At 43.9% G+C, this 23,798-nt stretch overlaps 1 protein-coding gene across 1 annotated transcript in view; it reads right to left on the reverse strand.

Moving 5' to 3' along the window:
* The window catches only part of FAM214A (family with sequence similarity 214 member A), a 1,637,733-nt gene extending 1,618,020 nt beyond the window's left edge, over positions 1-19,713 (reverse strand). The window contains exon 1 of the mRNA XM_044078844.1: positions 19,681-19,713. Within this exon, the coding sequence (XP_043934779.1) occupies positions 19,681-19,693 (13 nt within the window). The 5' untranslated portion in view covers positions 19,694-19,713. The remainder of the gene's footprint in view (positions 1-19,680) is intronic.
* Positions 19,714-23,798: the final 4,085 nt, after the last annotated feature.

Raw genomic sequence — 23,798 nt, forward strand, 5'->3', positions numbered from 1 at the left:
CAGTGAAACCCTGTCAGGATGGAAAATGATAAAAGGTTCCACAGCCATGAGTGCCTGTAACTCAAACTCTTCTAGCGAGGTTATTGCTAGGAGCAGAGCTGTTTTCCAGGATAAGACTTATGTCAGTTGCAGTGGCTGGCTCAAACAGTGGCAGTGTGAGTTTTTCCAAGACATGGTTGAGGTCCCATGCAGGTATTGGTGCTCTCCTTGGAGGTCTTATGTTTTTGGCCCCTCTGAGGTACTGCCTCACGGATGTGAAAAAATAGGTGGTTCTGTATTGTAATGAGCTGAAATGGCAGAGGCATGAATTTTAATTGATGAAAAGGAAAGGCCTTTATCCAGCATCTCAGTTAAGTATTGCAAAACCTGAGGAATATTTGGAACAATTGTGTCAATGCCTTGTGCTTGGTTCCAAGCACAGAATCTCTTCCATTTGTCTGCATAAGATTTTCTGGTGCTAGGCCTCCTGGCCTCCAAAATAACATCCATCACTGCTTTAGAAAGAGGTGTGTCTTGAGAGGCTATAATATCTGCCAGGTTTAAGGTTCTGAGTTGGCTGTGCAGTATCTGGCTGTCTTGGTGGGTCAATAAGTGAGGAATTTGAGGTAATGTCCAGGCTGGGCAGTGAGACAAGCTCTTTAGGATTGGGTACCAGTGCTGGTGGGGCCAGTCTGGGGCAATCAGTATCATTTTTGGTTTCTCTTGTCTGACCTTGAGTAGCAACTTGGGGAGGAGAAGCAGAGGAGGAAAGGCATATACTGTTAGATTTTTCCAGCTGAAAGATACAGCATCCACTTTCCATGCTTGCTTGTGAGAAGTCCTTGTGCAGAATCTTTGTAGTTGGTAGTTGTGAGGCGAGGCAAATAGGTCTATGTCCGGGCATCCCCAGGTCCTTGTTATCATGCTGAAGACTTGTGGATCCAATTTCCACTCGTGGGGATCCATTATATTTCTGCTTAGTCCGTCTGCCAGAGTATTTTTCCTTCCTGGCAGGAATTGAGCTTGCAGATGTACTTGGTAAGTCAATGCTGTGTGCCACAAGGTCATGGCTAGCCTGCAGAGGGTGTAGGAATGTGTGCCTCCCTGCTTGTTTATGTACCACATGACTGTAGTATTGTCCGTCTTTATTAGTAATTGTCCTGGATGAAGTTGACCCTTGAAGGCTGTTGGGGCATTCTGAACAGCTAGCATCTCCTTTTGATTGATATGTAAATGCATTTGACTTGCGGACCATGTGCCCTGAACACATCTTCCTGCCATATGGACCCCCCAGGCATAATCTGATGCATCTGTTATCAATGTCTGCCTGGCTGTGGGTAAGGTGAATGGCTGTCCTGTGTTGTGGTGACAGGTTTTTGCCCACCATCGAAACTCCTGTTGCAGACAGGGAATGAGGGTAATTATGGTTTCCAGGCTGTGGCAATGTTGAGTCCAAACACTTTTTAGATACCACTGAAGTTTCCTCATATACAGTCTTGCATATGGAATTAGCAGAATGCAGGATGCCATGAAACCCAAGGCCTGCAGAATTTTTCTTCCAGATAACTGGGTCTTTGTTGCCAACATTTTGAAGTAAGTAGTCAGTTTCCTGTGTTTGTCTGGCATGAGATAAGCCATCTGGCCAGTTGTATTTAAGCTTGCACCCAGGAATATTATCTCTTGAGAGGGTACGAGTTTCGATTTCTTCTCGTTTACTGTGTACCCTAGACTTGTCAGTAATCTTTTTACGAACACCAGATGCTGTAGTAGAATGTCCTTGTTCTCCACTTGAATAAGGCAGTCGTCCAAGTAAGGATATATTTGTACTTCTCTTTGTCTGCAAAATGCAATTACTGGTGCCAGGCACTTTGTGAAGACCCTGGGCGCAATAGATAAGCCAAAGGGCAGTGCAGAGAATTGGTAGTGCATTGCGCCAGCTTTGAATCTGAGGTATCTTCTGCATGTTTGTCTGATTGGGACATGCAGGTATGCCTCTTTTAGATCTAAAGTCACAAGCCAAGCCTTCTTGCCCAACATGGGCAGAAGCTGCTGTAGAGTCAACATTTTGAATTTTGGAATATCCAAATGTGTTTAGAATAGATAGGTCCAGTATTGGTCTCCAGGCTTGGTCTTTTCTGGGTACCAAGAACAGTCTTGAATAGAATCCGTGACCCTGCTCTTGTTCTGGTACTTGTTGAATGGCCCTCATGTCCATGAGGGATGAAACTTGTTTTTGTGCCTCTGCCCATTGATTGTGTGGCAGGTCTGTCATACCGTTTTGCCTTGGCAGGGTGTGAAAGTGGAACCTGTAGCCTTGTGAAACTATATTTAGAACCCATTTGTCCTGGGTGATCATGTGACAATTTTGTGAAAAAAAAAGTGCTAGCTTCCCCCACAAAGGGGCTGCCAAAAGATAAGTGCTTGGTGCTGGAAGTGGAAAGTCATTGAGACTGTTTCCTGTATGGCTGTAATTTTTCCTCTCCGCTCTTGGAGATAGAAGCACCCCATTATTTAGGCCTGTATGAGCCTTGGGACTGTGATCTGCCTCTGGGGCGTCTGTATCTGCCCCTTTGTCATCTGACACTGGAAAAGACCAATTTTTTGTAGGCCAGTTCCTGCTAAATCTGGGAGGCTGTACCTGCAAGAAATCCTTGACTGTGCATAGATTTAGCCTTGTCCTCCATTTTCAAGACCTCTTCTGCTTTAGCACCAAACAAAGTATGCTGTAAAGGAGCGTCTAATAGTTTGGCTTTAACATGATCTGGCAAATTTTGTTCTTTTAACCAAGCATGTCTCCTAATGACAGAACCTGTAACAGCGGCCCTGCAGGAGGCCTCAAGAGAATCAAAACCACATTGCAAAGTATGCTTTCCAACTTGTTCAGCTGAATAAATCCTGCATTTCTTTATTGTCTGCACATTCTGCATTTGCTGGCATTTTCTGTTTAAGCAAGGATATAAGATATTGCTGATACTTAAGCATATGAAATTGGCAATTTAAAGCTCTTACAGCCAAGGTAGCAGAGGTATAAATCTTTTTGCCCCATCTGTCTAGGGCCCTAGAATCCCTATCAAAGGGAATAGGGTTTTTTGCAGTAGAAGTCTTGACCCCTTTGGGACCCTGAGAAATGGTTTCTGGGTCAGCTGCAGGGTTCTTATAGAGAAATTTATGTGAATCAGGAACCCTGTAGTATCTGTCTGGCTTAACAGGGGCTGGTGGTAAAGAGTCTGGAGAAAAACTGGACTCTGTAAATACATAATCTACAATGTTTAAAACAGGCGGGATAGCAAGGGGCCTGTGCTGGGGCAATAAAAGGAAATCACTGAGCCTTTTCTTGGATTCTGAGTAATCTTGGCTCTCCCAGTGGAAATGTTCCCTCATAGTATGCAGTGTTTCCCCAAAAGAATAATCCTCAGGAGGAGAGGCTGAAGGGATAGATTCTTCAGCATCAGAATCCTCATAGGGAGGAATAGAGTAATCCTGTTCAGAGGAGGAATCGGAGGAAATGGAAACCTGGTCTGAAGATTCATATTCTAACTCTTGCCTAGGCCTCTTTTCAGGAGGGGGATGGGAACCCCTGATCATAGTAATAAGGTCTTCGACCATTTTAAGCATCTGTGTTTTTAGACATGGAGGCCTGTGCAGGTGAATGCTCTACTTGTTTCTTTGTCTTTAGAGCTGCTTTAGTCTTTGTAGCTGAAGTAGGTTTCACATATAACTGTAGGCCTGAAAACACCCTCAGAAGCCGATGCCTGCTCAGCGGCTCCAGACCCATCTGAGGGAATAGTTTCCGAGTGTCCAATACCTTGAGTTTCCAGAGGCCCAGTTGGCTCTACGTGGGAGTCGGAAGCGGCCTGTGGCTCTCAGGTAATGGGCAGGGGCTGCGAATGCACCTCACTGAGAACCGGCGACAGGCCTAGAAGAAGCCTCGTCGTCTGTTTTGGATCTTGGATGCCTGTCCTTTTCTTTTCGTTTTTTTGTAAACTCCTGTAGTCAGCTGATCCGACGGCATTATGTAATTAAATCTTCTGCCAAAGTAATGAAATGCAAAATCGTACCGACGCTTAATAGTTCATTGGTTAAATCTAGCACAAAACCGACAACTAGCAACGTTATGGTCAGGGCCTAAGCAAGGAATACACGAAGAATGAAAATCCTTATGAGGTATTTGCTTCCCACAAGAAATACAGTTAACTTTTTCTGACATCGGTCTGGAGCAAGAAAAAAGTTTCCCCAACGGGGTACTTGGCTTTAATGAAGACTTCTGAAGTTTTCAAATTCGAATTTCAGATCCGGGGTCTGCCGACCGGCACTTATGAACTGCTTTTGCTTCGGGCACCGCGCAGCAAGAAAGACTGGAGAAAATGGCATCGGCTGCATCTTATATACCCCTGGCACACTGACGTCAGGGAAGAGGCGACAGCAAACGACGCCGGACCTAGACTTCGGAACTCAGGCCGACTGCGGGTAGCCTGCCAGCAGGATAACCCAATTGTGATGACTGCAACAGTGAAACACGATGAACATCAGATGTAATTCTTGAAGGGGGAAGCTTCACTACCATAGGAAGGTACTAGGCTATCTGCCCTGGGGCCTATACAAGCCCAGCCAAAAGGTACCCTGGCTTTTGCTACCCAAGAAAATTATTTTCCTGTGCCACTGTCGAGCAGAGCCACAGAGGTCATCCCCAGGGTGAATTTCCTATTTTCCATCCAATATAGGTTCATAGGTAAAAAGTTTGGGACAGACAGTTTCAAACTTGCATACCCACTGCTCAAAGGCAGAAGTCCTACTACTAGACCAAAGAGGCTCTCAGAGTTCTTATGTCCAAAGTTGTTCCAATGAATTCCAGAGATTGAAATGACTAATCTGGACCTTTTTAAAATTCACTGCGATTCCAAAGTTTGTGCAGGGCTGGAGTAAGGTGTCTCCAGCTTGAATTAGTAGATTCCTGTTAGGGGTGGTAATGCGCCAGTCATCCAGATATGGGAATACTCAGGAACCCTCAAGTTGTAGATGAGCCGTCATTACTGCAATGCACTTGGTGAACATCCAGGAATCTGTAGCGAGTCCAAAGGGCAATGCTTTGAATTGGAAAGGACTAGCTCTCAACCAGAGGTGAAGACACTTCCTGGAGTTCCTTGTCCATCTTTGTGTGGTAGTATGCATTGTGAAGACCAAGCGCATCCAGTCTTTCCTCACCAAGGGAAGAATGGACTAAACTGTGACCATTCGGAATTTTGTTTGTTTTACAAACTTGTTTAATAAACTTAAGTACAAAATTGACCTTAAGTCCTGGTTTTCTTTGGCACTAAAAAGAATCTTGAGTAAATTCTGGACCCTCTCTGGTTTGGAGAGACCTCTTGGATGACTATTTCTAAGAATCATCTTTACTTCTGAAGCAACTACTTTTCTTTCTGAGGGTGGAACATTCACAATTGTTTTCTGAATTTTGTGTGTGGGGGTGTGTGCATGTGTGAAAAGGTATGGCATTAACGTCTAGTTACAATCCTCTGCACCCATTTGTCTTAAATGATGAATGTCCAGGTTGTTGGTTTAAGTGCCCCCAGTGTGCCTCAAGTGTACAACAGTTGGGCAAACAAGTGCTGAAAAGGCTTCCCCGAGGAAAAACTGAAGACTTGCTTCTGTGGGTCACCTCTGCCTCTTGGGCGACATCCATTATGAGAGTTCCAGTTTACCTCTGAGAGCTCTTTCTCCAGAAGTGTCAGATGAAAAACCCTAGGATTTCAAAAACAAATGGTCTTACCTCCCCTTCTGCCTTCTAGAAAGTCCTTTGAGAAGTACAGAATTTGTTCCCTACAGCAAAAAGGGATTTGCTGTCCTTTTTGCTTCTGGAGATAGTTATTTGACTTTGGGACCAATCAAAGTTGATCCACCAAAAGGGGCATTGAAGGAGGACATTTTGTAATACTGTGCAAAACTCCAAAGCTGCATCCGGGCGTGCCTTCTGATGAAAATGCTTGTACTGGCTGCTCTAGACACTCCCTTTGTAGTATTAGAAATAAGACAAATAGAGGCACTGGAAAGTGATCAGAGGGTACCAAACTATTAAAAGCTATCCTTTGATCTGCAGACAAAGTCTCTCAGACAGATTTGGCTTTTTTTCTCAAATCTCTATGAAAGCAAGTCACATGTGCCAGGTAATTCAGTGCTCTCACTGAAAACGTATATGAGGCATAGACACACTTCCCGAATCTGTCCGACACAAATGACTCCATGTTAGGTGGATGGACAGAAGAGCTCTCTTCCACAAGCTGCTTCATAGGGGTCGGTGCCACTAAAGAATCTACTGTGGGACCCTTGTTCCAATATGGTTTATCTTTAGGTGCTTCCAAAAATTTATCTGGCTTCTTGGGGATAGGTTCAGCTGTGTCTGGTTCTTTCCATGCATGGACAAGATCAAATCTATCATCTTGTCGATGGGGGGACCACCCAAGAAGCAAGTGGGCCAGAACCGAAATTCAAGGAATATGGATACCTCTAGATAAGGATCTTGGAAAGATCAGCCCCCTTTCTGCTTAAGGAGTTGAAAATCTCTCCGAAAGAGATGTACTCAAGAGGGCATCTAGGGGAACTTTACCATCATCAAAATCAGTGTCATAGTAGGGGATTCCTGGGGGAAACTAAGTGTCTCCTCTTACACTTCTGTTTCTGATGAAAGAACCTCTGCTGTGAAAAGTTCAGGACAGGACACAAACAGATGTAGTCTCTAGAAAGAACAGGCTAACAGCTTTCAGAAACTTACTGTCCTACCGGGAATCAGACAGCAGGCTTTGGACCCTAGGAAATCCTCTTTGGATGAGCTGGATCTGGCTCTAAGGCAGATCTATTTCTAGGCTCAGAGTACTTTCTTAAAAAACTTGAATGCCAAGCACAAGAGGATCCAGGGAACCACAGTACAGGAGCCAAAGCTCCTGAAGATGGCTTGACCCTGGAAGTCATTTGACTGGGATCCAAGGCTGACACTGGACCCAAAGTATCAACAGTCAATGCTTCTAAAGGAAGGAAAGGATCTGAAGATCTTGGATTCAAACCCATCCTGTTGAAGTCAGCACCAGCAGCCTGGCTCCAAGACTCAGACAGCTCAGACTGTGCCAGAGTCAACTTATTCAGAGAACTTCTCGGGGGTCGAGGATGAATGTAACCACAGCTCTGATGCATACCTACCCTGGGGCCAGGGTCGGATCCAAGGGCTACAATCTGAAGAGACGGAACAGAAGAAGCTATTGAATACAGAGGGGAAGAGAAATTCCTTCCAGATCCAACACTGATTGGTACAGGAGTACATCCAACTGGATCTGGGTCTGAAGGAAGTGCCTCATCATCTGTCCACCTCAGCTTCAGTGAGGCTTCTAAGGGGACCTAGCTGATCTCAAGGAAGAAACAGATGGAGGCCTGTATAGATATTCAGGTTTATCTTGTAAAATAGGAAACTAAAATCTGTGGTTAAACTCCACTGAAAAACTAGGTGGCATTACAGATCTGATAACTATCGCATCTGAAAATAGTGCTGGCTCAGAAAGCTGAGAGATCTTTGCTGGATGAGTCGGAGCAGACAATGATGTCAGATCTGGCGATCTCTTTGAAGTTTTAGATTTGTCTTTCTTGTCATCTCCTGTTCTCTTTGCTCCTGTCTACCTTCTTGGAGGATGAAGGAGAAGCAGCAGCCGCCGACTTCCCCAAACCTGATGAGGGCCCTTCTCCTGGGGTAGGCTGTAGGAGATCCTTTAAAAAAAAAAAAAAAAGTTTATTCCTCTACTCAACTATGTTTTTTTGTCCAAAGGCTTTATAAATCGAACATGCCACCTCTAAATGAGAAGGGTCCAAGCAATAAATGCATTTATCATGCACATCTGAGTTTGGTAGACTGCGAGAACAAGCAATACGCTTCTTAAAGCCGGACGACTTATTGACATCCTGAACACAATGAAGACTATAAAGGAAGAAAGAATATGAGTGAAAAGACTTGCTATTTATTTTTTTGTATACAACTGTTAATATTAATATAGAAAGATACTACAAAAGAAAAGTAATAGCAAAGTAGGAAAATGTTCTGTTACTACTGGATAACCCCAAGTGGAAGAGTGGGGAAAAATGGTTTACCATCGTTTCCCCAAACCAACATTCTGCGAGCGTTCAGATTTCCAAAAAATATTGGAAATCAGAACAACGAACCAAAAAAATGTAGAAGGAAGTACTTTCTGTAAAGTCAACATCTCAGAAATGTCGACTTTACCGAAAATACTACACTTCCAGTCAGCAATAACACGTTTTTGCAAGCCCCCCCCCCTGCACTCCCCACACCCCCTGCTACTTAGATATACAAACTCTGGGATCGCTCTATAGTGAGGGAAAGGGTACATTTACCAATCCCCACTACAGTGCGATCTGCATCAAAATGTAGAAAGTCACAACAGTGAATGCTGTATTGCATTCATTCTTGTTTTTGATATTACCAAATCGGTAGAGTCGCATTACTGTGAATCGTACAAAGTGCGATCAGGAAAATAATAGTAAACCATGAAAAACAAGGGGGAAGGATAATAAATAAAAGATGAAAACAGAGAGATATAGGTTTACATACCTAAAAAAGGTTATAATTATTCAATCCAAATTCTCCTGCACACCAAGATCTGTTCAAACTCTTCAGGCAGCAAATGAGTTCTGAGGTAGCTTGCTCTTCTCACAGGGATTATGGGTAGGGGAAGGAGTTTAAGCACTGGATCCAAAGCTTGGAAGTAACCGTAGCTGGATCAACATTGGAACACTGATACATCCATTGAGGAATGGACAGAAAAGACAACAGCAGGTCTGCAAGTTAAGACACTTTGTAAACACCCCTAGCTCAGTGGACAGTCCACAAAAGGTAAGACAGGGGGATCTGGTAATCTGATCCAGACAGCAAATCTTAAGAAATGTCTAAAGTCTGGAGGAATAGGGATGTGATGAGAATCTTAAATCTAGTGTTACCAGGAAACGTATGTGAAAAAACAAAAGTCCAGCGGTTACCTGTTGCATCTGCGGTGGCCAGTCACGCTCAAGATCCTTCCTGTTGGCCCCAGGTCAAGAAGAAAACCAGCTAGTGGAAATTAATCATTCAAAGAATTTCAGGCAGTAGACATTTCAGTCTTAGATAGAAGAAAAAAATGAACTGTCTACTGCCTGAAATTCTTTGAATGATTAATTTGGCTAGCTGGTTTTCTTCTCAACTAAGGTAAACAGGAAGGCTCTTGAACGTGACTTTTGCGATCCTCAAGTTTTCATGACGGGATATTCTACAGCACATCCACCAAACAGCCCAGCCAGGAGAGCTTGGTGTACCACTTTTACTTGTTTTCCTTAATATTTACTTCGGGAAATTTATGTGACAAAAAAGGGGTAACAGGTTGTGATGTGATAGCACTTCAGATTTGGGCATTACCACAAAGTACTTTAAAAAAAATAAGATCCAGAACCGGTCTGCAAGCATTTTCATTCCTTGACACCAAAAAGATCCTTGAATAAAAACCTTTCCCAGACTGAAGGAGGAACTGCTTGATCACTCCCTGAGAAAAACCTATGTTGAAGGATTGGGGAAGGGGGATAGAAAATTCTGGTTTGGTGTATGAGGGATCACTCATTAGAAAGCAGGAATTTCCTCCCACTGCCATCTGTGCCTTGATAAATGATCTTCAGAACCCATCTGTCTGAAACTATCTGGTGCCAAAAAGAGAAGTGGAGAGTCAGACTTTCTAGAAGGAAAAATGGACCGTCAGGATAGGAGTGGGGAAAAGGGTACCTTAAATGGTGATTCTGACTTGGACTGTCCTTGGTTTTGGAGGATTCTTGTATTCTTTTTGGAATCCCCTTGCCATTTTCTTAAACATCCATTTATCAACATTTTGCTGAGACCACTTTGTTTCTTGCCAAAATTGGAAGAGAGGTTAGAGAATTCCTTAAAAAAAATTGGAAAAGGAGGGCTGAAAAATCTAAGAGTCCCTGTATCAACTTACCCTTTCATCACACTTTTTGATCACCTCTGCAGCAGAGAACCAAAAAAAAAGAAGTTATGTACTTATAATGTTCCACTTGTGTTGATGATCGGATCCGACCCCATTAGTCGAGGATGGAATGAAAATTCTCATCATCAGATCAATCTCTATCTAAAGGAAAATTTAAAATCCAATTTTTTCACATCACCTGGAAGATAGCAAGAACACGGGCAGACTTCCTCTAAACAGTACCACTGGCCATAGCTCTGGAAAAATTATCAGAGTTATACACACACTGTAAACAATAAGTTGTGACTTGTAAAATGGAAGAAACTAAATTTAAAGCAATTTTTTTTCTCACAAGCAGACAAAGCATTCCTTCTACTTTCACAATTAGTCAGCATGAATTCAAAATTCTGAAAATCAAAGTTACAGGAGCATACACTTTTATGTACTTATTAATCTTGCCATCCTTGTCAGAAAAAGTAGGATTGGAATTAACCACATGTTCAGCAGCAGTAGGATTAACTGAAGCTATAGCTGCTAGGCCAGGTTTGGGAAGACTATACAGAAGCTTAAAAAATGAAGAACTTGATACAGTCTAGCTGCCATTTTAGCAGCAGCAGGCTGACAACTGGGAAAATTGCAGGCAGTGACACCTCTCCAGAGCTGACAAAACAGGAGGAATAGGTGAAGGTTTTGGAAATTCCTTATCTAACAGCTCATAGGTTGACTTAGAGCTAGTGGAATGTGTTCTGATAGCCTGTGGGGCAGGTTTCCCATGATGTTTGAAGCAGAAATGGATGCAGTGTGCTATCCATGTAGAAATGGTTTGCCGTCTGCCCCTGTAGCAAAATTGACTAGCAGCTGGTCAGATTTTCAGAATGGTTTAGTCCTGTCCAGATAGAACCTAAGCTGCCTGTGCACATCCAGGGAGTGCAGGATCCTTTCCCCTGTATTCTGAGGATTAGGGAAAAAGGGTGGCAAATGAATGGATTGGTTTAAAGCCACACTAGATACCACCTTTGGCATAAAAGATGGGTTAGTCCTGAGGGAACCTTGTCCGCATGGAAGATAATGAAGGGTTCCACGGCCATAAGGGCCTGCAATTACGACACTCTTCTTGCTGAAGTGATGGCAAGGAGTACAGCTGTCTTCCAGGAGAGGAATTTTAACTCTGCTGAAGCAGCAGGTTCAAAGGGTGGAAGTGTGAGTTTTTTCCAATACAAAGTTAAGGTCCCAGCTGGAGTGGGAGCTCTCCTGGGGAGGGGGGGGTCTTAAATATCTGGCTCCTCTCAAGAACTGTTTGACCAGAGGAATGAGAGAAGAGGGGTGGGCTCAGTATTATAATGAGCTGAGATGGCTAAGGCATGAATCTTAATTGAAGAGAAGGACAGGCCTTTGTGGAACACATCTGTTAAGTAATCTAGTATATGAGGTAAGCTGGGCACATTTGTGTCCATTCCTTGAGACTGGCTCCAAGAACAGTATCTTTTCCACTTTACTGAATAGGATTTTCTAGTAGTAGCTCTTTTTGCCTCCAGGAAGACATCCAGCACATGTTTACTGAGGGTTCAGGGGATGAACCAGGCTGCTAGGTTCAGGGTTTGTAACTGAGGACGCAAAATCTGGCCCTCCTGCTGGGACAGCAGGGAGGGGATCTGAGGCAGGTGCCAAGGTGGCAGTACTGTCAGACTGCGCAAAGGTGGGTACCAGTGCTGGCATGGCCAGTCTGGTGCAATCAGGATTGTCCTTGGCTTGTCCTGTTTGACCTTTAGTAGAACCTTTGAGAGGAGGGGCAGAGAGGGAAAGGCATAGATTGAGAGGTTTTCCCATGGAAACAACAGAGCATCCACTTTCCATGCTTGGCTGTGGGAAGTTCTGGTGCAATATTTGCTCAACTGAAAGTTCTGAGGGGAAGCAAAGAGATCCCCTCTGGTTCCCCCCCCCACCTTTGGATCAGCAGCTTGAATGATTTGGGTTCCAGTTTCCACTTGTGCGGGTCCATTAGATTTCTGCTTAAGTCGTCTGCCAGTGAATTTAGTTTGCTTGGCAGGAACTGAGCTTGTAGGTGCACTTGGTTGCTCAAGTCTGTGTCCCACAGAGCCATGGCTAACCTGCAGAGTGGGTAGGAATGGGTTCCACCCTGCTTGTTTATGTACCACATAACTGTAGGGTTGTCTGTCTTTATCAATAGTTGCCCTAGAAGAATAAAGCATTTGAAGGCTGTCAGACCATTCTGTACAGCTAACAGTTCCTTTTGATTGATATTCATGTGCATTTGCTTTTTGGGCTCCATTTGCCTTGAATACCTTGCCCTGCCATGTGAGACCCCCATGCACAGTCTGATGCGTCCGTTAGGGTTTGGGCGACAGGAGGTAGAGTAAAAAGGGAGTCCTTTGTTGTGGTACCAGCCCTCTGCCCACCAAAGAAACTCTGCCCTTAGGCAAGGAATGATAGGAATCATTGTTTCCAGGTCCTGAGAAAGTGGACACCAGAGACTTTTTGAGTACCACTGAAGTTTCCTCATCTGCAGTCTTGCATATGAAAGTAGCAGAATGCAAGAGGCCATGAACCCTAGGGTTTGCGATATTTTTCTTGCAGATAGCTGGGTTTTGGTGGCCAGTAGATTGAAGAAGTTTGTCAAATACATTTGTTTTTTCTGGAATGAGGAATGCCATCTGGGAAGTTGTGTTCAAGCTTGGTCCCAGGAATACAATCTGTTGGCTGGGTACCTGATGTGATTTCTTTTCGTTGATGGTGTACCCCAGTGAAGTTAGAAATCTGTTTACAAATGTCAGGTGCTGAAGTAGCAATTCCTGACTGTCTGCCTGAATCAGGGAATCGTGCAAGTATGTGCAAATTTGAATTTTTCTCTGCCTGCAATATGCAATGGCTAGAGGTAGGCATTTTGTGAATACCATGAGTGCAGTAGATAAGCCAAAGGGAAGTGCAGAAAATAGATAATGCATAGAGCCTGCTCTGAAGCGTAGGTATTTCCTGCACGATTCCTTTATGGAGATGTGCAGATAAGCTTCTGTTAAGTCTAGGGTGGCTAGCCAGGAGTCCTTGGCTAGCATAGGACACAGCTGTTGGAGAATAAGCATCTTGAACTTTGGAACCACCAGGAAGGTATTGAGAATAGACGGATCCAGGATAGGGCATCAAGCGTTTTCTTTCCTAGGGACCAGAAACAGCCTGGAGTAAAAACCTTGTCCCCTATGCTCTGCTGAGACAGGTTGAATAGCCTTGATACGGAGAAGAGAAAGTACTTGCTTTTGGGCCTCTACCACGAGACAGGTTGAATAGCCTTGATACGGAGAAGAGAAAGTACTTGCTTTTGGGCCTCTACCCACTGGTTTGGGGGGGGGGGGGTCTGGCAGTGAGTGGAAGTAGAATCTGTATCCCTGGGATACAATGTTCAAGACACAACTGTCCTGGGTGATGTACCCCCAGTTTTTTGCATGTAGGGCAAGTTTTCCTCTTAAGGGTGCAAGTACTTGGGCAAGGCTTGGAAGAAGTAAGGATAAGTCATTGTGAGATTTTACCATAGGATGTTGGCTTACTACTCGCTGTTTTAGAAGTGGGAGCACTCCATTGCTTAGATCTGTCTATACTCTGAGACTGTAATCATGGTGGTATGCTGACCTGGGTTAGGACTGAAGATCTGGGAGGGACTGGAAAGGACCAGTTTTCTGAAGGCCAATGCCTACTGAATCTAGGTGGCTGTACCTGTAGGAAATACTTAACAGCTTGCATAGATTTTGCTTTTTCCTCCATCTTTTTGAGGACGACTTCTGCTTTATTGCCAAACAGGCATTCTTGATTTAGTGGTGCCTAAAGTAATTTTGCTTTGACATAGTCTGGTAAGATATGTTCCTTAAGCCAAGCATGCCTTCTAAGAACAGGCCCAGTGATAGCAGCACTGCAAGATGCTTCTAAGGCATCAAAACCACATTCCAAAGTATGTTTTCCAACTTGGCTAGCAGAATGCATTAACTCTTGTAAATCTTTATGTTCTGCACAATCAGGAATCAACATCATTTTTTTTTGTTTAATTAGCTCCATAACATGTTGCTGATACTTCAACATATGAAACTGCTAATCTTGCCATCAGGGCTTTAAATTGCCAGAGGTGTATATCTTCTTACCCTATCTATCTAAAGCCCTAGAGTCCCTGTCCAAAGGGGTAGGGCTTTTGGCTATTGTAGCCTTAATGCTTTTAGGTCCCTGGGAAATGGTAAGGCTAGATTCCAAGAAGACATCATCTACAATCTCCAGAACAGGGGGTATAGCTAGAGGCCTGTGCTGAGGCAAGGCTAAAAATTCTCTGGGTCTCTTTTTGGACTGTGGGTAGCCCTGGCATTCACAGTGGAAATGCTCTCTTAAGGTATTGCAAGGTTTCACCAAAGGAAAAGTCCTCTGGAGGGGAGGCAGAGGGGATGGAATCCTCTGCATCTGAATTCTCATAGGTAGATAAGGGAATGTCCTGGTAATCAGAGGGATCAGAGTCATCAGCCTCATGGTCTGTAGAATCAGAAGGAAAATCAATCTTTTGTCTCAGAGGGGGAAGGCTGGCTTCCCCCAATTAAAGTTATTAGGTCTTCAACCATTCTAAGCATTTGTTTCCGTGGCAGGGGAGCTTGAGCATGCGCTTTGGTTGGTTTTCTAGGTGAAGTGCAAACTCTGGGCCCGAGAAACTCAGTAATTTTAGTCAAAAACGAAGATGTCGGGTTACTACGAACACCATAAGGTTGGAATACACACTAAGAAGCTGGTGCCTGCACAGCGGCTCCGGACCCAGCCAAGGTAGAGACATCCGCAGGTTCCATAGTCGAAGAAGCAACTCGTGGCATACTGGACTCCGAAAGGGTCTCAGCAGAGGCCTGCGAATCTGTAGAAGTGGGTATCAGGGGCTGCGAAGACGCCTCACTGAGTACCGGCATATGCGGTCTGTCTCTGTCTTTATCCTTATGTTTTTTCGGAAGATCAGTCGTCGGATGGCTTATCGAAGCCATTTTGGAATATGGAGAACGAGAGTGAAAGAATTTAGCGCGAAAAATAGCCTGACGACAAATAGTTCGGGCATTGAACAAGGCACAAAACAGACAGCGAGGAACATCGTGGTCTGGTTCTAAACAGATGGCGAAGTAACCATAAAAATCTGAGGCATTTGCTTTCCACAGGCAAGACAATTAATTTTTTCTGACATCGGTTAGAGCAAGAAAAAAGGATCCCCAACAGGGTACTTACTTAGAAGACTTCAGGTCTGAAACTCGTTGTTGCAGTTTGTCTTTCGTCTTTTCCCGGTTAGGGGTCGCCACAGCGGAACTCCGGTCCACTAATGATTGGCAGTAGATTTTCACGAACGCAGAGGTGCCAGCTCGAGGTCCAACCTTCAACGAAGGCACACCCATTTACGCATGTCTTTCGAACGCCCACCCAACCACAGGGAGGACATGCAGACTCCACAGAGAAGGCACTCCCCGCACTCCAGCAGAAAATCGAATGGGAGAACCTCTGCTGTGAGGCAACAATGCTACCGCTGCACCACCACAGATCTTCAGGTCTGAAACTCGAAAAACGAAAATTTCAGGAGGCGACCGACCGGCACTTGCAAACTGCTTCTGCTCTGGACACTGCACGGCAAGAACGGCTGATGTAATTCCGTCGGCTGCATGTTTTATACCCATGACGCCCTGACGTCATGGAAGAAGCAACAGCATCCGACGCAGAAATCCCAAGACTCTGGTATTCAGGCCGACTGAGGGCTACCTGCAGGCAGATAACCCAAATGTGATGACTGCAGCATTGAAACACGAATAACATTAAAGCCTGGATCCGATAAGGGTGCAGGGGCAGATGGGGGACATGTGCCATTTTAAAGCCAACTTGAGAGAGAAAATCCTCTCTACCATCTAAAAAGCCCTCTCTATCTCCCCTGGAGTCAAAACAACAGAGAAGAAAAAGTCAGGATTCACTCCGGGTCCACAACGTCAAGAAGGGACTGGACTAGAGTCGTCTAATGCCAAAGTGCCTAAAGGAAGGGCTGCCTCTGAAAAAGGACAGGACCGAGCTCAGTCCCCTGGACCCAGCACTAATGCCACAGCCCTGAGACTCACTCTGCTCCGATAAGGCCGGAACAGGCTAGTCAAGGGCATCCTCGACGCCGAGGAAGGAAGCTTCCTCTGTGAGAAGTCCAACGCACACAGTAGTCCCAAATCCTGAGACTCCGAAGCAGAGGGTCGGGTCTTAGGAGGAGTCCTGATGGTATGGCCTGGGTAGCTCATGGATATGACAGAGGACAGAGCCGAGACTACCTCTATCTAGATCTGGGCCTTCAGGAATCTCATCATCCTGTCTATATTTGCTTCGGACCAGCTTCTAGATGACTTTGATGAAGCCAACGGGGGGGGGCGAGTACGCTTGGACTTGGAGGAGATTGTAGGAGACCTCAAAGTCCTTGGATCCAGGAGGTACAGGATCCAATGTGGGAGCCAATGAAGGAGTTGGAGATACACTGGTAACATCCCTTGGATCCGTAGAGACTGCAGGATCCGACACGGGGGGGTAATTTTTGTGGCTCCAGTGTCAGATCCAAAGATTTCTTGTGCTTCTTCACTTCACGAGAGTCCCTCGGAGAAACTGGAATGGACCTCTTTTTTTGACTCTTTCGCTCTCGCAGGACAGGAGGAAACCACAGAAGGGGGTCTGAGCCTCCAGAGCAGAAGGCCCCAAGAATAAGCTTATTCCGATGGTCTGCTAACGCCTCTGGGTTGAAAATGGCACAGATCTTGCACTCCGATTTTAGACAGTCGGCATCCAGGCAGTACATGCACTCCTTATGGGCATCCTGGTTGGGAATTTTATACCCACAAGAAGTTTGTCCTCCATGCCCAACAGAATAACCTGCCAAAATCAACCATCACTAAGAACAGTAAGCATCAACTTCCAACTGCTTTAAAATGTAAAACTCCTAACTCTAAATGCTAACTTTAACGTAAAGAGAACTAACCTACTTTCTTTTTTTATTTATTTATTTATTATAGGAAAGAGATGCACACACACAAAGAGAAAGTAGGGAGGACTTGCAAAAGTCGATTAAAGGTTGAAGAAAACTACAAGGATTAGGAACAAATATATCCCAAGCTTGAGAGAATGTGACCCACGTCCGATTCACTGAAGCGGCAAACAAGATCTGAGGTACTTGAGTGGATACGGGGTATTGTGGGTAGGAGGGAGGAGCTTGAGAGTCGGATTAAAGTCTGTAGTACGTGGCACAGCAGGATCCGATGGTCTGATCAAAGACCCTATCGTGAGGAGGAAATATGACGACATCATCAAATCAAACAATTTCTCCACAGAAAAAAGTGTTTTTCAACTAGTTTAAACAAACTTTTGAACTGACAGGAAAAGTACAGTCAAATCTCAAGACAGTCCAACACAAGGTCCTAGCTTAAAAATAACTTATCTCAACAGGAAAGCACATTAAAACAACAAATTTTAATGTGGAAGATTTTTCTCTAAAGGGAACTTATCTGGCCGGCAAAGGAACAGCACAAGCCAACCATCAATCCTCTAAAGCCCACAGAGGAGCACTCTCATCAATGGCAGACAAGCTCTGGAGGGCTTGCTGCCCAAATCTTCTTTGCAGTCTGCTCAGCTTGTGCTAACAGTTTGGGCAAGTGAAAGGTGTCCTGAAGCTTTGGAATCTAGTTGGCTGTTATATCCTTGGAAGGATATAACCAATACAGCCAAGGCTACTACAGCAGTGATAAATATGATGAACAACTCTCAAAATACTGACTCTAAAGACAGAAGATTCTGAGTTTGCACCAACCACAAGAATAGAAAAGGAATTTATATACATACCTCCAAGAAAGGCACTAAAATACACTCAATATACACAAACAGAAATGGCAGCTTAGGGTAACTTCAGCCCCAAATGCATCTTACAAGGTCAGTCTGGAAACTCTTCCTTAGTTGTTCAATGTTATGGGTACACAAGGGGATGATCTGAGTAGGCTGGAAAGTTTTAGATGCCCAGACAAGTCCTGCTTGCCTTTGTCCTGAAGGTCATGAAAATAGAACATCCAGTCTCAGACCTAATACTGGCGAGGATGGGAATGAGGACAGGCCGAAATTACAGGCATCAACTTAGTTTACATTTTGTGCTGAATGCACAAAAAAATCCACTCTGCTATTTGTCAGTAATTTAAAGTAAAATATAAGGTACATGCATTACACAAAATGTATAGATGTGCTGTGCTTATATAAATATATAGATGCTCTCATTTTACATCAAGCGACTTAAAAAAATATCAAACAAATCCTGAGAAAATCTCAGCTATTTAAAATTTACAAATGACATGTGGAACAAAGAGGGGGCAGTTCTACTCAGCCACCAACAGATGGCATTCCTGCAACAAGCAACATCACAGTGAATGACAGCCCTACAAGACCACATTTGGATCTGCTGCACTGAAGAGAGATTAAGTACTAGGAGTTACAGGTCTTTAATGGCAAGCAATCACATAGCAGTTTTGTTAGGGCTACCCAAGAATGTTCGATTGTAAAAGACCAGACACAAAAACACCAAGCAAAAATAAAGTAAGTTAACCCTTTAGTAGCAAGCTGCAGCATTGAATCAACCCCGCTTAAAAACATTATGAGGGTGGCCTAATGGTTAAGGTGTTTGCCTTACAAACAGAAGGTGCAGGGTTTGAGTCTCACAAGGGATAATTGGCTAAGCTTAAAATGGCTCGCAAGGGCAGTTAGCTTAGTACTAATCTATGAACCTATGAATGCTACATCTAAATTACACTAACACTGCATAATGAAGCACTCCTCCAATTTTTATACAATACAAAAGTAACCTCCCTACACTACACTCACTCAGATTCTAGCCTAATGGTTAAGGTGTTTGCCTTACAAACAGAAGGTGCAGGGTTTGAGTCTCACAAGGGATAATTGGCTAAGCTTAAAATGGCTCGCAAGGGCAGTTAGCTTAGTACTAATCTATGAACCTATGAATGCTACATCTAAATTACACTAACACTGCATAATGAAGCACTCCTCCAATTTTAATACAATACAAAAGCAACCTCCCTACACTACACTCACTCAGATTCTAGCCAACTTTTCATCAAAAGTGCAAATTCCTTTGAGTAACAGTTTCAGAAGAAAATCTGGAATTCGAGTATCTGGTAAACTTTAAACCCGCTGCTTGAAATGCATGCAATTAGTTAAAGTCTATGGACCTTAAATTTAAGTTAAACTATAAACCAAACTTAAGCTAAAAACCACGCATGTAAAATGCCACTTAAAACACATATACCGCATAAAGACAGCAGAAAACTATATAAAAGGAAGAAATGTGGCAATGCTGCATGTCCTTGTCTTCATTGCAAGCCAGTAATAAGGTCTTTTGAGCAGGTCATATTAATATCATATGAATCCACACAACCATTTCCTTTAAGTGTAGATATTTGTACCTAAAATTCACTGAATTGCATCAATTCCCAACATTTTACAAAACAGCTGTAACACAAACATGCATGCTTATGCTACTGCATTCGCACAACTGTATGACAACTTCCATCTTACTTTTCAGTCCTTTCCCATATCTAATCTGAAGAATCAATCGGACAACACACTAAACACTGAAGCAATGAATAAGTACACAGTTAAAGCAGAAGTTGGCATTTACCTCTTTTCCCCATGTGAATGGAATCACTTTATTCTGTCTCAGTTCCTCTCAACTTCCTCTAGCTTTCTAGTGGCTGTGTGTGTGTGTGTGTGTCTGTATACAAAGCAGCCAGCTGATACAGCTGATGTAATCAAGCACTGGGTCAGCTGGCAGTGCTTGCTGTGAAATGCAACACGCCCTGTCATCAGAGGGGGTAGTCTCTGAGAAAGCCTCCAGCCTGAATCAATACAGTTTATGGCACAAGACATTTACTGACTCAACATTTCATGATCCATTAGACATATTACTCAAAAAGGATTAATTGCAAATGTTGGAGTCTGCTACAATATTTTAAGTAATTTGCATTTAGAAGAGCATGCTTAACTTTTTGTCACTACTGTTCAAAGTAACTTAAAAGAACTAGGTTAAAGGTAAATCTCTCATACAACAGATCTATTCTGCAAGCGGGGGAAGGTACACAGTTAAAAGATCCAGGAAAAGAAAAACAGCTGCTGTAGTGAGTAAGGCACCACAAAACACATACTGAGGAGTTATCAATACTGCACAAGGTATGTTGAGAGGTTTAGGGCCACATGACTAGCCACATAAGAAGCAGGCAATAGCACAGTGTACTCATATTCTGAAACTGCTTTTTGTGACTGCACACTGAATCATTTAACCAATTTATTACTCCTTTTTAAATGTACTTATTTCTCCATTGCTTTGTCATAAAGTCTTAACAAAACATTGCATGTGAATGCCGTTTTACTCCCTTTTGTCGTGACAATTCTGTTAAAAAGTCACAGGTAAAAGGAAAAGCATATTCAACTTTTTTTTTTTTTTTTTTTTAGCCGAACGGTGATACTTAACTAAAATATCTACACAGCAAACCAAGATCACAATTAAAACGTACACAATCATTGAATTTTAAGACAGAGCAAGATTCATGCAGTTTATGTATGGCACTTACAAAAAAGGAGCAGAAGGAAAAAAAAATATGGCTAGAAAGGAAATAGCAACTCAAAAGAAATGAGTACAAAAAATAAATAAATAAATAAAAAGCCAGAAGGTAAAGAATAAGACTTTTCTAAAAAGCAACTAGTAAATATATTTGGGAGGAAAGTGTATTTTCTGTCATTTAGAAATTTCACAGCAGCATGGATTTTACAGCTTATTTGTTAACCAGGTCAAACCCACAAGGCACAACTGCCTCATTGTGCTCATCCATGGAAGTACTTTTTCAAAATCAGAAAAAGATCATCAGATAATCATATCCAGCACCACAGAATAATGCTCATTAACTGCTCTTGGTCTTACTCCTCTGCAGGAGAGGCCATGGTGAAAACAGTGCCAGTGCTGAGCCCAAGATGTCCTTACATGTAAATGAGCTGTCATCAACAGACTGTCCAGTGTGTACATTAATATGCATTTGCAAGATGGATGCAATAATTCAGAATCACGTACGGCAGGACTGCTGGAAAAGAAAACATGGCAATACCACAAGTATTACGTTTCTATGGGATCAAAAGTACAGTTGTGTACGCTTACCATAAATGTAGATGTTAAGAGGCTCCCTTCTCTCTGGAATAAAATCCCAGTCCAGGTTAGGCAGAGTCCCTCTGACTCTCTTCAAGAGGAATCTTGATGAGTGGATGGGAGATCGTAGGTTTACCCCGGGTATCACTTCTGTGTCACTGTTAGATAGAGGCACAGTATACTAACCTCGAAAAAGGGCATAGCAAAATAAATTTAAAATGGGTGGCGAAAGCCAAACATATTCTGGCTAGGCTTATAAATGCCCTAGGGCAGATAGCCTAGTATGAACCTATGAACCTATAAGAGTGTATTCACTGTTGCAGTCATCACCTGTGAGTTATCCTTGCTGTGTCAGCCCTTGGCCAGCCCGAACACAAGCGTCAATGTTTTTCTGCATCTGCTGCTGTCGCTTGCTGCCTGATGTCAGGTCGCCAGCCCTATAAAGGAAGGCAGCCGATGACATTACACCGTTTTTTCTTGTTCTAACCAGTCAGAGGCCCAAGTAAATATGGTAAAGTGGTCCTGGTGGCTAAAAGCTACAGTCAGAAACTTATGTCTCCCTAAAGAAAGAAGATACAAGGGGGAAGGAGGGTGAGAAACTAGGACTGCAACAGTGAATACACTCGAACATCTACATTTATGGTAAGTGTAAACAACTGTACTATGTTCTTCATGTTTCACTGTTGCAGTCATCACCTGTGGGAGGATTCCCAAAGCTGAGGAGAGGGGTGGTATGTTTAGTAAGAGACCTAGGAATGGGTCAGCATGCCCTGCAGAACTGCAGAGGCAAACCCTGCCCTAACCTTAGAAAATAGAGGTAGGTGGTAATGCTTGGTAAATGTATGGACAGAAGTTCAGGTGGCAGCTTCCAGGATGTCCCTAGTGGGAACTCCTCTGAGGAATGCTGCCCAAGTGGAATGAGTTCAAGTAGACTTGGGGGGGGGGGGGGTTCCCATGCAATCTGTAGCAGAAATGGATACAGTGTGATATCTATTTGGAAATGGTTTGTTTGGAAATGGGCTTCCCCTCTGGCCCCGGAGCAAAGCTGACAAGTAGTTGTCTGTTTTCCTGAAGGGTTTAGTACGGTCCAGATAGCATCTGTCTGTGCACGTCTAGTGAGTGCAGAATTCTTTCCCCCTTGTTTTGAGGGTTAGGAAAGAAGGTGGGTAGATGTATGACCTGGTTGAGAGTTACATTAGATACGACCTTGGGCATAAAGGAGAGATTAGTCCTCAGGGAGACCCTGTCTGCATGGAAGAGGATGAAGGGCTCAATGGCCATCAGTGCCTGAAGCTCTGAAACCCTTCTGGCTGAGGTGATAGCTAGGAAAAAAGCAGTCTTCCAGGAGAGGTATCTTAGTTCTGCTGAAGCAGCAGGTTCGAAGGGTGGTAAAGTTATTTTTTCCAAAACATAACTCAGGTCCCAGGGTGGAGTGGGTGCCTTTCTGGGAGGTCTGATATTAGAAGCCCCCCTGAGGAATTGTTTTATCAAAGGATGGGAGAACAGGGGCTGTTCTGTATCAAAATGAGCTGAAATGGCTGAGGTGCGGATTTTAATAGAGGAGAAGGAGAGGCCACTATTAAGTAGCTCCGCTAGATACTCCAGAATAAGAGGGTATGGAAGGTTGTGAGGTATTGTCCCCTCTGGGCTGGCTCTAGGAGCAGAATCTTTTCCATTTTCCTGCGCAAGATTTTCTGGCCTCTGATAATGTCTACGACCTGTTTGGTTAACACGGTCCCCTTGTTTCCCATTAGAGTATTAGTCATGCTGATAGTGTGAGATTCTGCAAGTCTGGGTGCAGCAACCCCCCCCCCCCCACACCTGAGTTCAGAGGTCTAAGATCAGGGGAAGCTGCCTGGGAGGCTATAAGGTCAGGCTGTGCAGTAAGGGGTACCAATGTTGTCTGGGCCAATCAATCTGGAGCAATGAGGAAGGCCTTTGGTCTCTCCTCCCTTATTTTGATCAGTACCTTTGGAATAAGAGGCAGAGGAGGGAATGCGTACACGAACAGGGTGTTCCAGGGGAAGGTCAAGGCATCCACCTTCCACACTAGGTGGTGATTCTCCTTGGTACAGAATTTTTTCAGCTGATGGTTGAGATGCGAAGTAAAGAGATCCACCTCCAGAGTCCCCCACGCCTGAGTGTTTTCTGTGGAGCTGCCATTCATGGGGGTCCAGTAGGTTTCTGCTTAAGTGGTCTGCCAGGGTGTTGCTGATCCCTGGTAGGTATTGGGCTATCAGGTGTAGTCCCATGGAAGAGGCTGTCAGCCAATGGTTCATGGCTAGCCTGCAGAGAGGGTAAGATTGGGTCCCTCCCTGTTTGTTGATGTACCACATTACTGTGGTGTTGTCTGTTTTGATAAGGAGAATCTCCTGCTTGAGATGAGGTTTGAAGGATATCAGAGCCTTTTGTACTGTCATTTCCTTCTGGTTGATGTGTAAGGGAAAGTGCAGGGCATCCCAAGACCTTGGGTGCACCTGCCTTCTAGGTGAGCACCCCAAGCTATGTCTGAGGCATCTGTGGTAATGGTCTGCCCGGTTGGGTGCAGGCTGAAGGAAAGACCCTTGTTCTGGGCACAGGCTCCTTCCCACCAGAGAAACTCT

The sequence above is a fragment of the Protopterus annectens genome, chromosome 7.part1, assembly GCF_019279795.1.
Source record: "Protopterus annectens isolate FY-2018-M chromosome 7.part1, PAN1.0, whole genome shotgun sequence".
In the NCBI taxonomy this organism is placed as follows: domain Eukaryota; kingdom Metazoa; phylum Chordata; order Ceratodontiformes; family Protopteridae; genus Protopterus; species Protopterus annectens.